General features: G+C 43.1%; 1 protein-coding gene across 1 annotated transcript in view; it reads right to left on the bottom strand.

Moving 5' to 3' along the window:
* FGF2 (fibroblast growth factor 2) overlaps window positions 1-7,973 on the bottom strand; it is an 87,856-nt gene extending 79,883 nt beyond the window's left edge. The window contains exon 1 of the mRNA XM_077476869.1: window positions 7,104-7,973. Within this exon, the coding sequence (XP_077332995.1) occupies window positions 7,104-7,281 (178 nt within the window). The 5' untranslated portion in view covers window positions 7,282-7,973. The remainder of the gene's footprint in view (window positions 1-7,103) is intronic.
* Between the last annotated feature and the right edge of the window lie 9,249 nt (window positions 7,974-17,222).

The raw sequence follows: 17,222 nt of genomic DNA, 5'->3' as shown, positions 1-17,222 counted from the left end.
TGTAATGTATTAGCATATATCTGATTTCAGACACTTTTATTTAGGTCCTGTGTCTTTTTTTTTATAATATTTTTTTTCCTGCACAGGCAGTGTTCTTCCTTCCTTCTGATTGCAAGGTTACAATTCTACTTTTGTTCTGATAAAAAAAAAAAAATTCTGAGATTAGTTGTCTGTATTTTTTTTTCCCCATATTTCCCATGAAGATCATTAGCAATAAGGTTAACAATTCCAACACAATTCCAGCAAAGCACAATTTTGGCTTGTCCTTGTTTCTATAAGTACCATGATACCAGTCAGTATCAGTTTTGTTAAATTCCTTCGTTTTTACATCAGTGCCAGTTTATATAACCCTCTACATTTGTGTCATGTTCTAAGTCTCTATTTAACATAAGAGATTCTGTAACACGCTTCAGTAATTAATTATCACTTTTATACTCACTTTCAGATCTTTTCTAACACGAGGGCAAATTGTAAAACCTTTTCTATACACTTCGGGGGTTGATTTCCTAAATGCAAATTGACTGTTCACTTTGCTAGGGAATTTACAACTTGCAAACTTTAAATTTTCCCAAGAGGTTAGTGAGCATGGTGAAATTTCACTTTGCAAAGCATACCCAATCAAGTGCAAGAAAGAAAAACTTTATATGGAAATGTTGCCCAGACGTTAGTGAGCGTGGTGAAATTTCACATTGCAAAGTATACCCAATCATGTGCAAGAAAGAAAATTAAAAAAAAGTATTTTTGTTTTGCACGTGACTGGATAATAGAAACTTTATTCACTAAGGTCTGGGGAAAATTCCCTTGCAAAGTGAACAGCCTGTTTGCTTTTAGTAAATCACCCCCTTGTCTGTTCCGAAGTACTGTTGTGAATTTTGACAGCACAGTTTCTATAACACACATTTACTGGGGGTATTCTGAATAGACATGTGATATTTTCTGAGTATATATTTTCTTCTGTGCTGTTCACAATGAAAGCTGAACTTTAGACAACCATATCAATTTACAGTTAATAATACACATCTAACTTTGTGCTTGTGATATACACACCTGCCTTGTGATCTAGGAACCTATGCCAGTCAACACAGCCAACCCCTTGATCCTCACTGCAGATGCACAGCTTTGCCAAGGTCAACCTTCTGGTGCTGCCTCTCCTCTTAGTGTCCAAGTCAGGGGTCTCAAAACGTCCTAAACAAAGGGCCAATTTACTGCTTCTCAGACCTTAGGAGGGCCAGACCATGACCAGTGAGAGTAGAGAATGCCCCAGCATCAATGGGAGTCCACAGTATCTCAGTCTTGGTTGTCTATAGGTGGAGGAATAGTGCCCCATCATTGGTATTAGTGGCAGGAACAGTACCCAATCATTGATGTTAGTAGGAGGAATTATGCCCTATTTTTGGGGTCAGTGGAAGGTATAATGGCCCATTGTTGGTGCCAGTGGGAGGAATAAAGCCCAACCGTTGGTGTCAGTGGAAGGTATAATGCCCCATTGTTGGTGCCAGTGGGAGGAATAAAGCCCAACTGTTGGTGTAAGTGAAAGGAATGGTGCTCCATCATTGGTCTCAATAGAAGCAATAATGCCTCAAGGGTGGGACAAAGGCAAGCAAAGGGCCACATCCAGCCCTCGGACCACAGTTTGGAGACCACTGGATTAAGTGATGCTGTATGAGGGGTAAGAGGAGGGACATATCATGACAGAGTGGGGTATTTACATGCATTAAAGTATAACTAAAGGCAAAACATTGTTTTTTTTAAATTTTCAGTAGAGTAGGGTGTTTTTTTTTCTGGCTATATCCAATTAGGAAGATTTCTCTTAATTTCCTGTCCTTTGGAGACAGCAGTGAAACAGTGGGAAGAAATTTCTCCTTGTTCTCATGACAGTTATCATGAGAACAAGTGTCCCCGTAAGATTTCTCCTTTATTCCTGTTATGGTGACAACTCAAAATGTTGGTTTTGCTTTTAGTTTACTTGATGGCAGTCACCAGGATAGGGGAGAGTGATTCTCCTTAAAGCGGAGGTCCACCCTAAAATGGACCTCCGCTCATCGGAATCCCCCCCCCCTCCGGTGCCACGATCGGCACCTTTCAGGGGGGAGGGGGTGCAGTTACCTGGATAATCCAGGTAACTGCACCCACTTCCGGGCTAGCTCTCTGCGGAAAGGGGCGTACGTTACGCCCCTTTCCGCAAGCGCCCGCCCCCTTCAGCAAGTGCCCCGCTGCCTGCTGGGAAACACACAGCTCCCAGAGGCAGCGGGGACCGTCCGGATTGCGCCGCGTGGCTCGCGCATGCGCAGTAGGGAACCGGGAAATGAAGCCGAAAGGCTCCATTTCCTGATTCCCATACCCAAGATGGCGGCAGGACCCGTCAGACGAGCGAGCGATCGGCTTCGGGTGCCGACATCGCGGGCGCGCTGGACAGGTAAGTGTCACTATTTAAAAGTCAGCAGCTGCAGTATTTGTAGCTGCTGGCTTTAAAAAAAAAAAAAAAAAAACGCGGAGTCCCGGTGGACTCCCGCTTTAATGGGAACACAGACAGAAATTAATACCTGACAGTGGTTCTAACTACTTAAATGTACTTTAAAATACAATCAGTTATTTTGTTCCAGTTAAAGTGTTACTAAATCCAGGACCCTGCATTCACACTATCTAGTCTCCCACAGTACACAGAACATGGGAATGCAATTATTTTAATAAATAGAAACTGCTAAATACCTTTTCTCATCAGCAGTATATAGCAGTTTTTTTACTTCTATCAGTGTCTGGTTAAAGTGTGTGTTCATTGTACTCTGACTGTCCTATGAGGCTGCAGGACCCCTGACCCTCTGTCTGGACAGTGCACACATACAAATAAAAACTCTCTAGCAGTACACACCAAACTGAGCATGTGCACAGTGACTACAAGGGCTCTGTCTTATCAGGAGATGGATTGGGCACTGTGGAAGAAGGGGAGGATCAGAGAAGACAGGATCAAACTGTCTTTTTACACAATGGAGAGGATTAACCCCTTAGGTTCCACGGTAAGTATAACAAACATGCTTTACTGCATATATAGACTGATTTTACTGGTGTGGGTTTAGTAACACTTTAATACATAACTGCATTAACTGTTATTTTTAATATCTGTTCAGCGTTAACATTCTTTCAGATAAAAACAGAGACTTTTTAACTTTGTGCCAAAGCATACTGAGCTTTCAGACAAACAAGAGTTCAGCATATTGAGTCTTTACCACAGTTAGGTCTGCTGAACAGTAATAGAATACATTGCACATAGCTAATTACTGCACACAATACACTGCATAGCTAATACACTGCACATAGCTAATTATTATTACGCTGTATAGCCAGCTTTAACAGTTAATCATATACTTGACTTGCTAAATTTAGACTATAAGGCTGCTGTATAATAAATACTGTTACAGGTTTGTAAAGGGAAAACGTATCCTGTAAAAAGATCTAATGTAGATATGTGTAATGAGTAATGCTCCTGTATAGGAATTATTAGTGACTAATAACATAGTCATTGTTGATGTGTAATAATAAAAAGCTGGTGTTACATGGACAAGGATTTCTGTATTCACAAACATTACTGACAATCGGACTTCTTCTCTTTAGTCCTTCACTTTCTCCTGTTTTTTCTTCTTCTCCAAATCGCTCTAAAGGATAACTAAATCCAAGAACCAAAATGTAATATATTGCAGCCTACCAGACTTTAGACATGGTGACTGCATTAGTTTTCATTTTCCAAGAACATTTTATGCAAGTACAGATAATATCTTCTGAATATCTTCTGAAATACAGGTCCTTTTCACCATTTGTGAATTGAACTGAAAGAAGAATCAATCTCTGGTAAAATACTAACCTCCCACGCCCCAAATAATGGAGATGAACAAAGTAGTGCAGCCTAGGGTGGCAACACTGCTTCCTCATACAATACAGTACAGTGGGGGGGGGGGGGGTTATCAAAACTGGGGCAGAAAGAATCTGGAGCATGACAACCAATCAACATCTAACTTGCATTTTCAAAGTTCAGCTGAACAAACTGACGTTAGATACTGATTGGTTGCCATGTACAGCTGCTCCAGACTATGTCTCCTCCAGTTTTAATAAATTCCACTTAATGAGTTAGCATGGTCACCCTAGGGCAGGAACCGTGTTGTTTGCAGGATTTCCTGGTAAAATAAATGAGGGAAAAAGCCTGTAAAAAGAAAATGAATACAACCATCACTTTTTAGGGCTGGTAAGCTTCAATATATTTCATTTTTGGTTTAAGGTTTGGATAAACTTTAAGCTTAAAGTGGTAGTAGACCGCAGTCTTTAAAAAAAAACAAAATAAAAAACCCGCATGACGATATAATGTGCTAGTATGCATCGCATTAAAAGCACATTATGAAATGCTTAGCTTGGAACAATGCCCTCCAGCGACACGCTGTCACTGCTGACAGGGCTTCCATCTTCACCCAGTCTTCATCTGGGTTTATGTGCTCCAGCCGTCTGATTGGCCAAGCCACAATGACTCTGAAGGGATGGCATACCCTTCAGAGCACATGCCCCAGTGACGTCACTGTCCGTATGCAGTGTGAATATCTTCTAAACAGATATTTATTGTACATGCCTACATGTAAGCCTTATTACAGGCTTACATGTAGGCACAAATGTAAAATAAATACTTACTTCCACTTTAAGCACTGTAATGTTTTCAGCACCACATGAGAGGCTTTAAAAACCATGTGACGTGTTATTTTTGGTGTAACAGTAAATGGAATGCTATTTTTTTTTTTTTTTTTTTTATAAATGAGGTCAACAGCATGGGGTCTGCCCTCTTGGTGCTGTTTAGGTGAACACACCCAGGTTATACAATCATATGGTACATTTTCCTTTTCTAAATGTTATCCAAAAAACATTGCATTGGGTAGTTTTTGCATATCCAACCACCACCTTACTTCTATGTCAGTTTAAACTGAACCTTTCACCCTTTCCAAACCTTCAAGTTTTGCTTAAGAGCAGACAGCATTCGGGTTTTGCCAGTTCCTAACTTTAATTAGCCAGAAAATTCTCCTTTGAGCCAAACATCAGCTTCGGCGCAACCCTCTGACCCTGGATGCATTCTGCTACTAGGACCTTTATTCCCCAGAATAGAAGAGTTCATTTTCATTTACATAACTACTCCATCTACCTGCTATTCCCCAATCTTTCTAATGGTAGCACCTGAGTAGATGATAATAATTTGCCTATTAAAATGCATTGATAGTGGGAGGTCATTGTAGAGCTTAGCATTGAAAATGAGGGGTTAGTTGGAAATTTAGAAAAGTCGAGGCCTTAATAATTGAGATTTCTCAGGATTACAGCAACGCACAGAGGAGGGCTTTGTGGCTAAAAAACCTCAAAGCGGGTGCCTTGTGGTGCTTGTTTTTATGTGGTACTTTTAAGCTTAGTTTGGATATATGTTTACGAGATGTACTGTGGTTTTCATGTATCTTATTTACAGAGTTATTAGGAATTGCTTGTACTCATTAAGAAAGCGGAAAGACCTTGATAGGGGTATGTATACCGATTGGTGAGGCTGTTTAAGGAGTAACTCTGAGGTTATTTTGTCTGGCGTTATGCCTATAATTGTAGTTTATGAAAAAGAGTACTCTTATGTACGGTACATGCATCAGGAAACACACACATATATACATGCATATATGTTAGGCCATGTTTGCAATTTAGGTTAACAAGACCTGAATGACCGATAGCCTCTGTCAATATTAGTGGCTTGACATGTCCACTATTTGGACTTCATATGATGCTGACAGTGTCACAAGTAATGAATAGCAATGTTGAGATGACTAACAGGCCCTTAATGGTATAACTGTGATTGTTTGTAATGTTTTTAATGTCAAAATTTCTTTAACGTTTGGGGATTCAGCCACTTTAATGGCTTTAATACATTTAATGCATTATTTCTTTCTCGATTTTAACAAATTTTAGATGCTTGAAGTGAAATTATACCCTTATAAATTACTTTAACAAATATATTTTAGAGTTTTTCCAAACAAGCCGGTAGACTAGATTGAATGAACCTGTCACTGAGTCTTAAAAATTGAACCACAAATATTGGGGTGAGAGGTTGTTGGCCCAACCTCTACGTTTGTTGTTTATTACATCACATTTAACTAGCCATGGATCTCAGTTATTGAATATATAATGTCAGGATCTAGTGTCAGTAAGTGCCAATCTCTAATATACATAAAAAAGTAAACTGGAGGCTTTGACAAGGCTGTGTTGGCTTTGAGGCCTAGCTCAACATGCTCTTCTGGCGGGGTGGCATACCTTTTTTAGTTTGATTTTGTGTAGGTAATTTGTTCTCAATTTTAAGTTTTATTCATATTTATATTTTCTTTTCTGTTCACTTCTAGATATGTGGATGTGGCCCCTAATATGGAAATAAATGCAAATAAAATGCAATAGTGATTATTATTTTCGGCCTGCCGCAGTGCGCCCAGGCTTGTGCTATGTGTATGACAAGACCACCATTATTTATAGTAGAGAATGCAGATAATCATTAAAGAAGAACAGGCGGGCATCAAAGTGCTGTGTAGAAGAAGCCTTTCTCAACTAATGATGGGCACTGTAAAATACCAGACAATGCAGGGATGATCGATACCACATCATAATATATCTTACTTTGAGGTTAGCAAAGCAATGCTGGTGAAGGCTTGCTATTACAGTAAAGTGCTGACACAACAACCAAATGCAATATTTTATCCTCTGTGGTTGGCAGCCAGGCCACTGTAAACTAACCAGCTGGCATGTTTGCTGTGCCAGATGACACAGTTTTTTTTTTTATAATTGGTTTGATCTGAATGTTTTCATAACTAGTCACTAAAACAAACTCCGCTGATTTTCAACTGTGTGTCAAATGTGTCAATCTTTACTACTAGCGGTTTATGAGGTATGTTATGTTGAGACTTTAAGTCATCCATGTGCAACTGGATATCTGGCAGTTGCCAAACTGTAAGGACCACTCTATCTATCTATCTATCTATCTATCTATCTATCTATCTTGTACAGTATACATGCACACACCAAAGTCATGCCCACCAACCCATTTCCAGAACACTTACTATGCGAGTCACCCTTTTCTCGGGATCCATCCACTTTCCCATCTGAATTGATCCTTAGGAAGAAGCCCCCATTCTTACAATAGAGTCTTTTGGGATCCTTGAAGTTTCCTGGGGGGAATGGACTGCTACCCCCATCATCTGATCCTGTTGGGAGGGTAGTGATGCTCCCAGTTGCCATTCCCACCTCCAGAGTTCAGAGAGCTACTCTTTCTTCCTGGAACAACGGCACACGGTCAGTAAGGGCTCAACAGGTAGCGGTGTCTCCTAAATAGCCGTTGTTTCTTCAGCGTCTTTCCCTCGTCTGGGCCTCCTCACTGTTCATTCAATTACTAGCAGCTGGAAGTAGGACCAGCTTATGCCGTTTTAGGTATTTCCATCGTCACACGGATCTAAAAGCCACCGTACTGCAGACGCATACTGTAAATACGAAATCGGTACATAGGATGCTGTGTCCTTTGACTTCAGCTCTGCTCTTCTGTTAAGCCTGCAAGTGTTTGACCCATGCTTCCTCTAAAGAAGTGCGTAGTGCTTGCTTTATAAATGAGAGCAGAGGTGGCTGGAGCCAGGGGCACTGTGCAGGCTGCTCTTCATCCTGATCCAGCCCTCTACCATCAAGGCTTGTTATGTCAGAATGGCCTTATTTATTTGTATAGGTGAAGCCCTCCTTCTCCACCTCTTTTTCTTCCTCCTACTGCTTCTAAGTTCAGGGCAACTAACAGCCAGAGTGTCTCAGGGATGTTGTGACAGTCTCTGAGCCAGCACGTATTTTCCCAGCCTCTCAAGTGTAGGAAGCTAAAGAAAAGCTCAGTGCCAGAAAGCAAATGGACTATAAGAAGCGGTATAGTGTTCCTGGGTATTTTCTTAGACAGGCTCTGCCAGTCACTTCTCAGCATTCAGTTCCCTCCCCCCCAGCACTGAATTACTTTGCAGGGCAATCAAGGGAGGGGGCAGAGACAGGAGAGGAGATGGGGGGTTTGTGCTACACAGGAGGCTGCCAGATCTTTTATTATTAAACTGACTTTCCAAAGCACTCTGTTCAACGAGGCAGGCGTCCTGCAAAAAACATTTAAAGTACCAAGTCCTGGTGTCATCTGGACTGTATAAAGCGGTCATACGTCACGCAGATCACATTTTCAATGTATATTTTTGTTTAGCAGAGCAACCAAACAATTTATATTACACTCAGCGTGGTTCTCGTTATCACATTATTATTATTATTATTATAATACATGATTTATATAGCGCCAACAGTTTGCGCAGCGCTTAACAAAATGAAGGCAGACATTAATGTTACATTACAATTTGGTACAAGCGGAATTAGAGGGCACTGCTCATTAGATCTTACAATCTAAAAGGGAGGGTCAATTGATACAAAAGGTAATAGCTGTGGGGGGATGAGCTGATGGAGAAAGTAAAATAGTGTATAAGAAGCAGGATAAGTACTAACCAAGTGTCATTAAATCCTGAATTTAATGCATAAGTTTAGCCAAAATTAAAAAAAGAAAAAAAATCAGTACTTACAATCAGCATCAAGTGTCCCTTGTGACGATGACTAGGGTTTTAGCTCAAAACCCCCCCGGCCACCCCGCAGTTGTAATCTTCCAGTGCCATGGGGGTTAATATCAGCCAAAAGACCTGTCATATAAACTGGCCAAGAGAGCCCAACTATGACCACCTCTCCTCTATTCACAGAAGCTGTACTATCAATAAATAAACTAGCTTCTATCAATTAAGAGTATAATACAATAACATGCAGCGCTTAATAAAAGTAGAGATGTATAGCAAATCATGAAAAAAGTCCTTGAAAAAGAAAAACAGCCAGAAGAAGGAATATCCCAGCATCAGCTTCAGTGTGACAGATGGAACCACGCAACACCACTGTGATTAGGCAATTCTCCTTGCTGGATGGTGTAGACCAGGAATATGCAATTAGCGGACATCCAGCTGTTGCAAAACTACAAGTCCCATCATGCCTCTGCCTCTGGGTGTCATGACTGTGGCTGTAAGAGTCTTGCTATGCCTCATGGGACTTGTAGTTCTGCAACAGATGGAGGTCCGCTAATTGCATATGCCTGGTGTAGACCCTCAAGTTATAGAGTGGTCAAACTCGCTTGATAGGCATCAGATGGAATCCTCAATCAAAGGAGCTGTAACTATGTCACATGGAAAAACTCCAGCAGATAACAGGGAGCCGGTACCATAAGGCCAACCACAAAAACCTCCCATAGCCAGCACTAAAGCACACGTCCCCATCCAATTCTAATATAGGTCACCTCGCAAAGGTATAAAAAGGTACCATAGTGCAATATGTTCTTAAAAGCAGTAGTATCTTTATTTAAAAATGCACACTCACGTGTATATCAAAACAATAAGCGCTTCACATAAACATCCAAAATGGCCATGGTGTCCGGCGTGCTTGGGTCATGCGTAGGGTCTGCCTGTTTTTTGAGAGTATTAATGAAGAGTGCTGTATGAATGGAGGAGAGGTGGATATATGAAAGGTGTGCCTCCTCCATTTATAGATTGTTTTTGATTGATAGAAGCTTTAGTTCGTCTATGAATGGAGGAGGGAAGCAGAGTGGACAAGCATAGTTGGCACTCTTGACAAGTGCATATGACAGATCCTTTGGCTCATAATCACCTCTGCAACATTGCAAGATTACGACTGCAATAGTGGGTGTGTGTGTAGGGGGGATCATTCAAAGGACAGAAAATTTAAACTAAAATCTACAGTCAGCAGCACAAGGCTCACTTCGGAATTAATTGATTTGTACAGTCCCTTGTAATGATTTTTTTTTCACTTGATTAAACTCAGCTTTTAATATTTTTATTGTTGTACTGAAAAGGATATAGTTTACAGTGTATAAATTCACAATGATGAACTGAAGGGCAATTCCTATAACCAGCATACAGTACATCACCATAGGGCGCTCCATTGGGACATGCGCTGGTTACAGGAATTGCCCCCCAGTCCATCATTTGTGTACTTTCAGTCCTTGTCATGAATCTGATATAGATTCTATGCTTTGGTAAACCTGATGTATGCAGCTGAACCTTCAGACAATGATTGCTAATTAGTCCCCAGCTGTTTCAATGAAGTTCTTCTTCAAAATATCATATACACTGTTCGCTAACTTTAAGCCCTAAAAAAGGGGACACATTTTGACCCCCAAAATGCATTGGATTTCTTTATAGTCTTCTACTTGATCTTATACTGAAATACATTTTTACCTGGACTATCACTTCATGGTGTGGTGCTTCAATCAAAAATTGGTTGACTGGTGACTGGTCTTGTTCTCACCCCCCTAATGTAATTTTCTGGTAGCAGTCTGTAGGGTATGGAGCCTGCTGGGTCACTTACAGCTCAACTCTCTGTATAGGCTCTATACAGTGCAGTGATAATGTCACTGCTATCTATAAAGAGTAATATCTGTGCTTGCAAAGGCATTTGGTGCTCAGAAAGTAAATTTATATAATGTGTGGCTATTAAGAAATATATTTCAATTAAAGTTTTAATGCAAATGTTAGTTCTTAATTAAAAAAAAGCCAATGTGATCACAAAAGAATATTACAGGCTTCTGTATCCAGTCTTCATCCTGGGGTAAATCACAACCACTTCATGCACAGAAGAATGATCCACGATCCTACCTCTCAGATGGAACGAGTTCCAGATTATAAGAGACGCTGTATGTTTGTGTCCAAGATCCTTATGAACTGTCCACTCTCAATACAATAGGTGTGAATGATACTGATTAACTTACACAATTGTATGCATGCAGTCCAAATCAATGATTTGTAGATCCTTTCAATATCTTCTGGGTCAAGAAAATATTAAACAGGGCAATGAATGATCACAACAGTAGGTGACCCTGAAAAAAAAAAGAAAACTAGAGAGATAACATAAGAAGGTAGAAACCATTAATGAGATGTGCGTCAGACCCCAGTGGTGCAGGAACACAAGAGAGAGTTACAAATCATTTGATGAAAGGTACTAATAATGAGCATATCATGAATGATGCTGCCAGACCCATCCACTTTTCCATCAGTTCAGTGTGAACAACCTCTCTCTGCCAATTCCTCTACTGGCTTTTGATCACCCAACAAATACAATTCAAAATAGTAACCACAACCTGCAAAGCCATCCACAACTCTGCCTCCAGCTACCTCACTAACCTCATCTCAAAATTTCAAACAAACCGTTCTTTTTGCTCCTCTCAAGACCTCCTGTTCTTTAGCTCCCTCATCACCTCCTCTCATGCTCATGTACAGGACTTCTCCAGAACCTCTCCCATTCGTTGGTACTTCCTACCCCAACCTGTATGGCTCTCTTCTTCTCTGTCTACCTTTTAAGCGATTCCTGAAAACTCAAAAACTTTTAGGAAAGCCTATTCCACCTCTAGATAACAGCTGACGTTTACTTTGTTGAACATCTCATACCCAGAAAGTTACTACCTTTTGTATCACTTGCCCTTCTCTTTAGATTGTAAGCTCTCATGAGCAGGTCCCTCCTCCCTTTGAATTTTACTGAAACTGTACTGTCCTCGCACTGGATTGCAACGTTGCGCCGCATGTCCACCTATCCCTTCCAAAAAACTTTTTTTGAACATTCATGCCAGCACGCCCCAGGGTCCCCAGGTCTTATTTCGGCCATTTATGCCTCTCTGAATGGTCGCCCGCCATCAGCACCCCTCTCTTATATGACTCAATGGGAAAAGGACCTTCAGGCCCCAGTAGACCCAGAGGACTGGAGCAGGGCCTGGAAAACGGTCGCCAAATGCTCGTTCAACACAAATACCCTAGAGGCTGCATATAAAGTAATGTTCCGATGGTATTGGGTACCTGCCCGCACAGCTCGGGCTTTCCCTGGGAGTACTGACAGATGCTTCCGCAACTGTGAACAGCGAGGTGATGTTCTGCACACATGGTGGGCTTGCCCAAGGCTGGTGGGATTCTGGTCTAGGATTTATGGTTTGCTGCAGACACTCTTCCACCTTACGATCCGAAGGGACGCTAAGCTAGCTCTTCTACATTGCCCGGTACCTGGTTTGCGAGGCCCTCAACAGAAGCTGGCTACTTATTTATTTATAGCGGCCAAGCGGACCATTGCCCAAGCCTGGAAGTCCCAACGGGTAGATTTTCAAGGGGTTAAAACCCGCATGACTGCTATGCTACTTCAGGAACGTATGTCCAGTATTGTCCATAATTCTCATGCTAAGTTTCTAAAAATCTGGGAGCCGTGGATCTCCTATGAGTTCCCCGGCTCCAAGCTGCATGCCTGGGCTTGGTCTAACTCCTCTTGGCGAGGCGTCCACACCTGAACTTACCCCCTCCTTTCTTCCCCCTCTTTTCTCCCTACCTTTCCTTCTCCTGTTCCCTATCTCTTTCCACTCTTCTTTGTAATCTCTCTCATTGCTAACAAATACTGCTGCCCCCCGTAGGAGGGGGTAGTGGGAGAAGGGCTTGCCCTCCGGAAACGATAAAGGAACGAATTGCTTGGTACTGGAACCAGTCTCGATACCATTCCCTACACTTTTTCCTTCCCTTCTTGTGTTTTTATAAGTATAATGTGATGGTTTGCCCTTCGGTTTCATATTCATGCTTTGTAGCCCCTGCGAGGGCGCACAAGGAGCAGATTGTAGTCTCTTGTTTATTCCTGTTTATTCAAAATTTTCAATAAACATATTGAAACAGAAACTGTACTGTCCTCTCTTTTTTTTTTAACCACTCTGAAAACTGTTGGCAATATATACTGTAAATCCTGTATAATAATATAACTGTAACTTTCATTACCCTTAAAAATATATATTGTATATAACAAAAATAATAAAATAAACAACGCGTGTAAAGGCTAAACATATGATAATTAAAAAGTTACAAGCTAAAAAAGCACTTTGCATGGACCTAGACAAACTGCCAAGGAGATGAAAGTATAACTAAAAGCAAACGTTATTTTTTTTATTGGATAGAGTGGAGAGGGATTAGAACACCTCTCAGTTTTCATGGCTGTTTGTGCTCCTATTATGGAGATTCGCCCTCTCTATTTGTCTTGTTTACCATTATCATTAAAAGTGAATGTAAAAGAAAATCCCAAATTGTGGGTTGTCCTCAGAAAAGTATTAGAGGGGAAATCTTCCAATGGGGCAGCTAGTTCTGGTAACATAGTAATGTTGAATAAAGACACGAGTCCATCCTGAGTGAGTGTGGGTGCATGTCTACAATTGTCCCTATCCCATTGTGTCTCATTAAGATGCTCATCTATTATATATTTAAGGTATTCATATAGCACTGTCAATTTATGCAGTGCTCTGCACATACATCGCACACTCACATTGGTCTCTATCCTTAAGGTCCCCAACTCATATACTAGGGCCAATTTTGGACAGAAGCCAATTAACCTACTAGAACATCTTTGGAGTGTGGGAGGAAACCAGAGTGCCTGACTGAAACCCATGCAGGCACAGGGAGAACATGCAAACTCCAGGCAGGTAGTGTTGTGGTGTCGTTGGGATTTGAACCAGTGACCCTTTTTACTGGTAGGTGAGAGTGCTAACCACTACACCACTGTGCCACTCAGTGGGGGGTTCCCAAGGAATTCCCTTAATTAGAAGGACAGGGGTTATAACCCTCCCTTGCTCTTTTCAAAAAAAAAAAAAAAAGTTTTGCCTATACAGTAAATCCTTGGATTGAGAGTAACTTGGTTTGAGAGTGTTTTGCAAGACAAGCAACATTTTTTTAAAATAAATTTTGACTTGATAAACAAGCAATGTCTTGATATAAGAGTAGCGTCACCTCACAACTGAGTATAAAAGAGGAGAGAGGCGCCTGTAAGTGTAGCAATATGGTTACATTTAATGAAGGTACATCATTTAGCAAATCACATGGTTGATAATTAAAACAGACACATCTAAGTATGCAGGCATCTGGGATAGATCGTCCTCCACACCACGATTGATGTCATTCCTTCCACACTACGGTACATGGGCACTTCAAGCCTCGCTTTCAGATTGCTCTGCTGCAGGGTAGTCTTCCCAGTCATGATTGCAGACTGACAGAGGTGAGAGCCGGAGGTGCGATGGCAGTGGCAGAACTACCGCCATAGCAACCCATGCAGGCGCTATGGGGCCCGCAGCTGAGTGGGGCCCGGCCGAGGCATCTCTCTAATTAGGCAATTAGGCTACTTGAAGAGCCACCTCTGCTGAAAAATGTCGCCGTGGGTGCGGCGTTAAGCTCCATCCAGCAGCGGGTTGCCTGTGATCTCCACAGCCAAGCAGTGGAGAGAGGGGTCGGAGCGTGGCTGTCTTGGGGAAGAGGCGGGGCCAGCGCTGTGTTGTCTTAGGGAAGAGAAGGGGAGGAGATTCCAGCAGTTTGAGCATAATTCCCTCTGCTCCGGAGACACAGATCGCGCGCCCCACCTCCTCCCCAGCCGTCACCCCACCACCACCATCACTGGAGTGCTCAGCGGAGGAGGCATCTGGCTGACGAGGAGAGGAGGGTACCGCGGAGGGGGCCTCACGAGCGCTGTATGGAGCCGATCCGACAGAAGGGAAGGTAGGAGAGAAGAGGTGTCTGGGCTGCCCCTCTCTGGGGCTGTGAATCAGTGCTGGTAGGGGGGGGGGGGAATCATGGGCTCCAGCTGCAGGGTGCGGCAAAGCTACCACCATGCCACAACCTTTTCTGCAGCCAGCGACCACCAACATTTTTTTAGAGAGAGCCGACCCCCCATCCATGTTCCTGCAGCATCCCTCAGCCAGACTGATCTTTATATCCATCCCTGCCCCCATCCCCCCACTCCATTCCTCCTGATCATGTGTCATTAACAGTAAGTACAGCTCAGTCTTGTGTCAGTGTCTCAGTGTGCCCTCGGGCTTTCACACTGGAGTGAAAGGAGCCGCCAGGAAAGGGGGGGACGAGCGAGCGCCCCCCCCTTCTGAGCCATACCAGGCCGCGTGCCCTCAACATGGGGGGTGCCTTAGGAAAGGGGGGGCCGCGCGGCCCCCCCACCCCAAAGCACCTTGTCCCCATGTTAATGAGGACAAGGGCCTCTTCCCGACAACCATGGCCGTTGGTTGTCGGGGTCTGCGGGCGGGGGGCTTATCAGAATCCGGGAGCCCCCTTTAATAAGGGGGCCCCCGGATACCGGCCCCCCACCCTATGTGAATGAGTATGGGGTACAATGTACCCCTACCCATTCACCTGTGAAAAAAAGTAAAAAAAAAAAACACAACACAGGGTAAAAATAATTTATTACACAGCCCTCTTCGGTTCTTCTGCCAGGCCACCGCGCCTTCTTATAGCTCTTTTACAGGCGGTGGCCCGGTCTTCTGTCGCCGCTGTCGTCGCCGCCGCCGCTGCCGCCTTCTGGCCTTCTGTTCTTCTCTTCTTCTCTTCAGATGTTGACTCGTCGCATGCTTCGCTCACAATGGCTCCGACGCGATGAGCGGCGACTTATATAGGGACATCACCAGATGATCGAAGAGGGGGACAAGACCCCAGAAGAGGGGGACAAGACCCCCGAAGTCGGAAGAAGAGGCCGACGGCGAGGAAGACAGCCGGGCTCCTCCGCTAGCAAAAGAGCTAGCAGAAGATAGCGGAGGAGTCCGGCGAGAAGACCCCCGAAGACGGAAGATCCCCGGAGCTGTGCAATAAACTATTTTTACCCTGTGTTGTGTTTTTTTTTGTACTTTTTTTCACAGGTGAATGGGTAGGGGTACATTGTACCCCATACTCATTCACATAGGGTGGGGGGCCGGTATCTGGGGGCCCCCTTATTAAAGGGGGCTCCCGGATTCCGATAAGCCCCCCGCCCGCAGACCCCGACAACCAACGGCCAGGATTGTCGGGAAGAGGCCCTTGTCCTCATCAACATGGGGACAAGGTGCTTTGGGGTGGGGGCCCCCCTTCTCCAAGGCACCCCCCATGTTGAGGGCACGTGGCCTGGTACGGCTCAGAAGGGGGGGCGCTTGCTCGTCCCCCCCCTTTCCTGGCTGGCCGGGTAGCGTGCTCAGACAAGGGTCTGATGTGGACCTGGGGGGAACCCCCACGCCGATTTTTTCGGCATTGGGGTTCCCCTTTAAGTCCATACCAGGTGGCGGGGCCAGCGACGTCTCCTTCGCGGGCCCCGCCTACCTGGACACTGGCTCGAAATGAGCGGACTTTTCTCCGGGTGGGAAACGTCCGTTCATTTCAAAAGTACGGCGGACTGGCATACGCACGGCCGGATTGTCCGCCGAAATGCGAGTCCGGCGGGAAGATTGGAGTGCAAAACTACTTTCTAAGTCAAAAAAGTCTGCCGGAGGCTACACACGGGGGGATTGTCTGGCAGACTTGAGTTTGCTGGACTTTTCCACCCGATTGTTTGATCGTGTGTATGCGGCATAAGTATTACTAACTTTAAAACACACAATGGCAAAGTTTTGAGCATTTTAAATCTACAGCTAAAGCTACACATAGACCTAGTACCAGTTGGTCTCCTTATTATCTAATGTTGCTATGGCATTCCAGCTCCAGAATAATCTTCTTAGTAATAGTATATTTGGGATAATATATAACATAAAACTGATACCAAAAAAAACAGAGATGTAACAGAACGGAAAACCCCATCTAGAGTTTTGCTATTTAAAAATATTTAAACTGAGCTTTGAGGCAGGAAATCACTATGAAACTGTGATGTTATTCATCTTGATTTCCTGGCACTTCAGACTTGGAAAACTGTAAGGATTCCTTAACACCTTTACTCTTTTTGGCGTTTTTATAGTATATCAATGTTTCCCAAACCTTGGTCAACCGCCTGGCTGCTTTGCAGTGCTTAGGATCACTTATGCTAATAAAGTGGACTTTTACTATCCACATAAGCATGTGTTACACTTATATCAGAAATACTTACCTTTCTACTGGAATTCTTACAGTTCCTATCGATTTTCCTCCATTATTAGTCTCAAGCCTCGTAAACAAGATGAGAATATCAGACGAATAATTGTCTGTTTTTTTTATCTTTTGTAATGTATTCTTTCCTTTCTGAGAATGCGCAGTCTTGGTCGCTTAATTTTTTTGACTAATACTATACTAATTACATGTAAATCATTTGCTTTTTTTATCTTACAAACATTTTTTTCATGCTTG

This window comes from Lithobates pipiens, unplaced genomic scaffold, assembly GCF_037356315.1.
Source record: "Lithobates pipiens isolate NorthernLeopardFrog02 unplaced genomic scaffold, aLitPip1_a1.2 Scaffold_13, whole genome shotgun sequence".
NCBI lineage: Eukaryota > Metazoa > Chordata > Amphibia > Anura > Ranidae > Lithobates > Lithobates pipiens.
The sequence above is the reverse complement of the archived record's forward strand: the minus strand, read 5'-3'. Positions and strand labels throughout refer to the sequence as shown.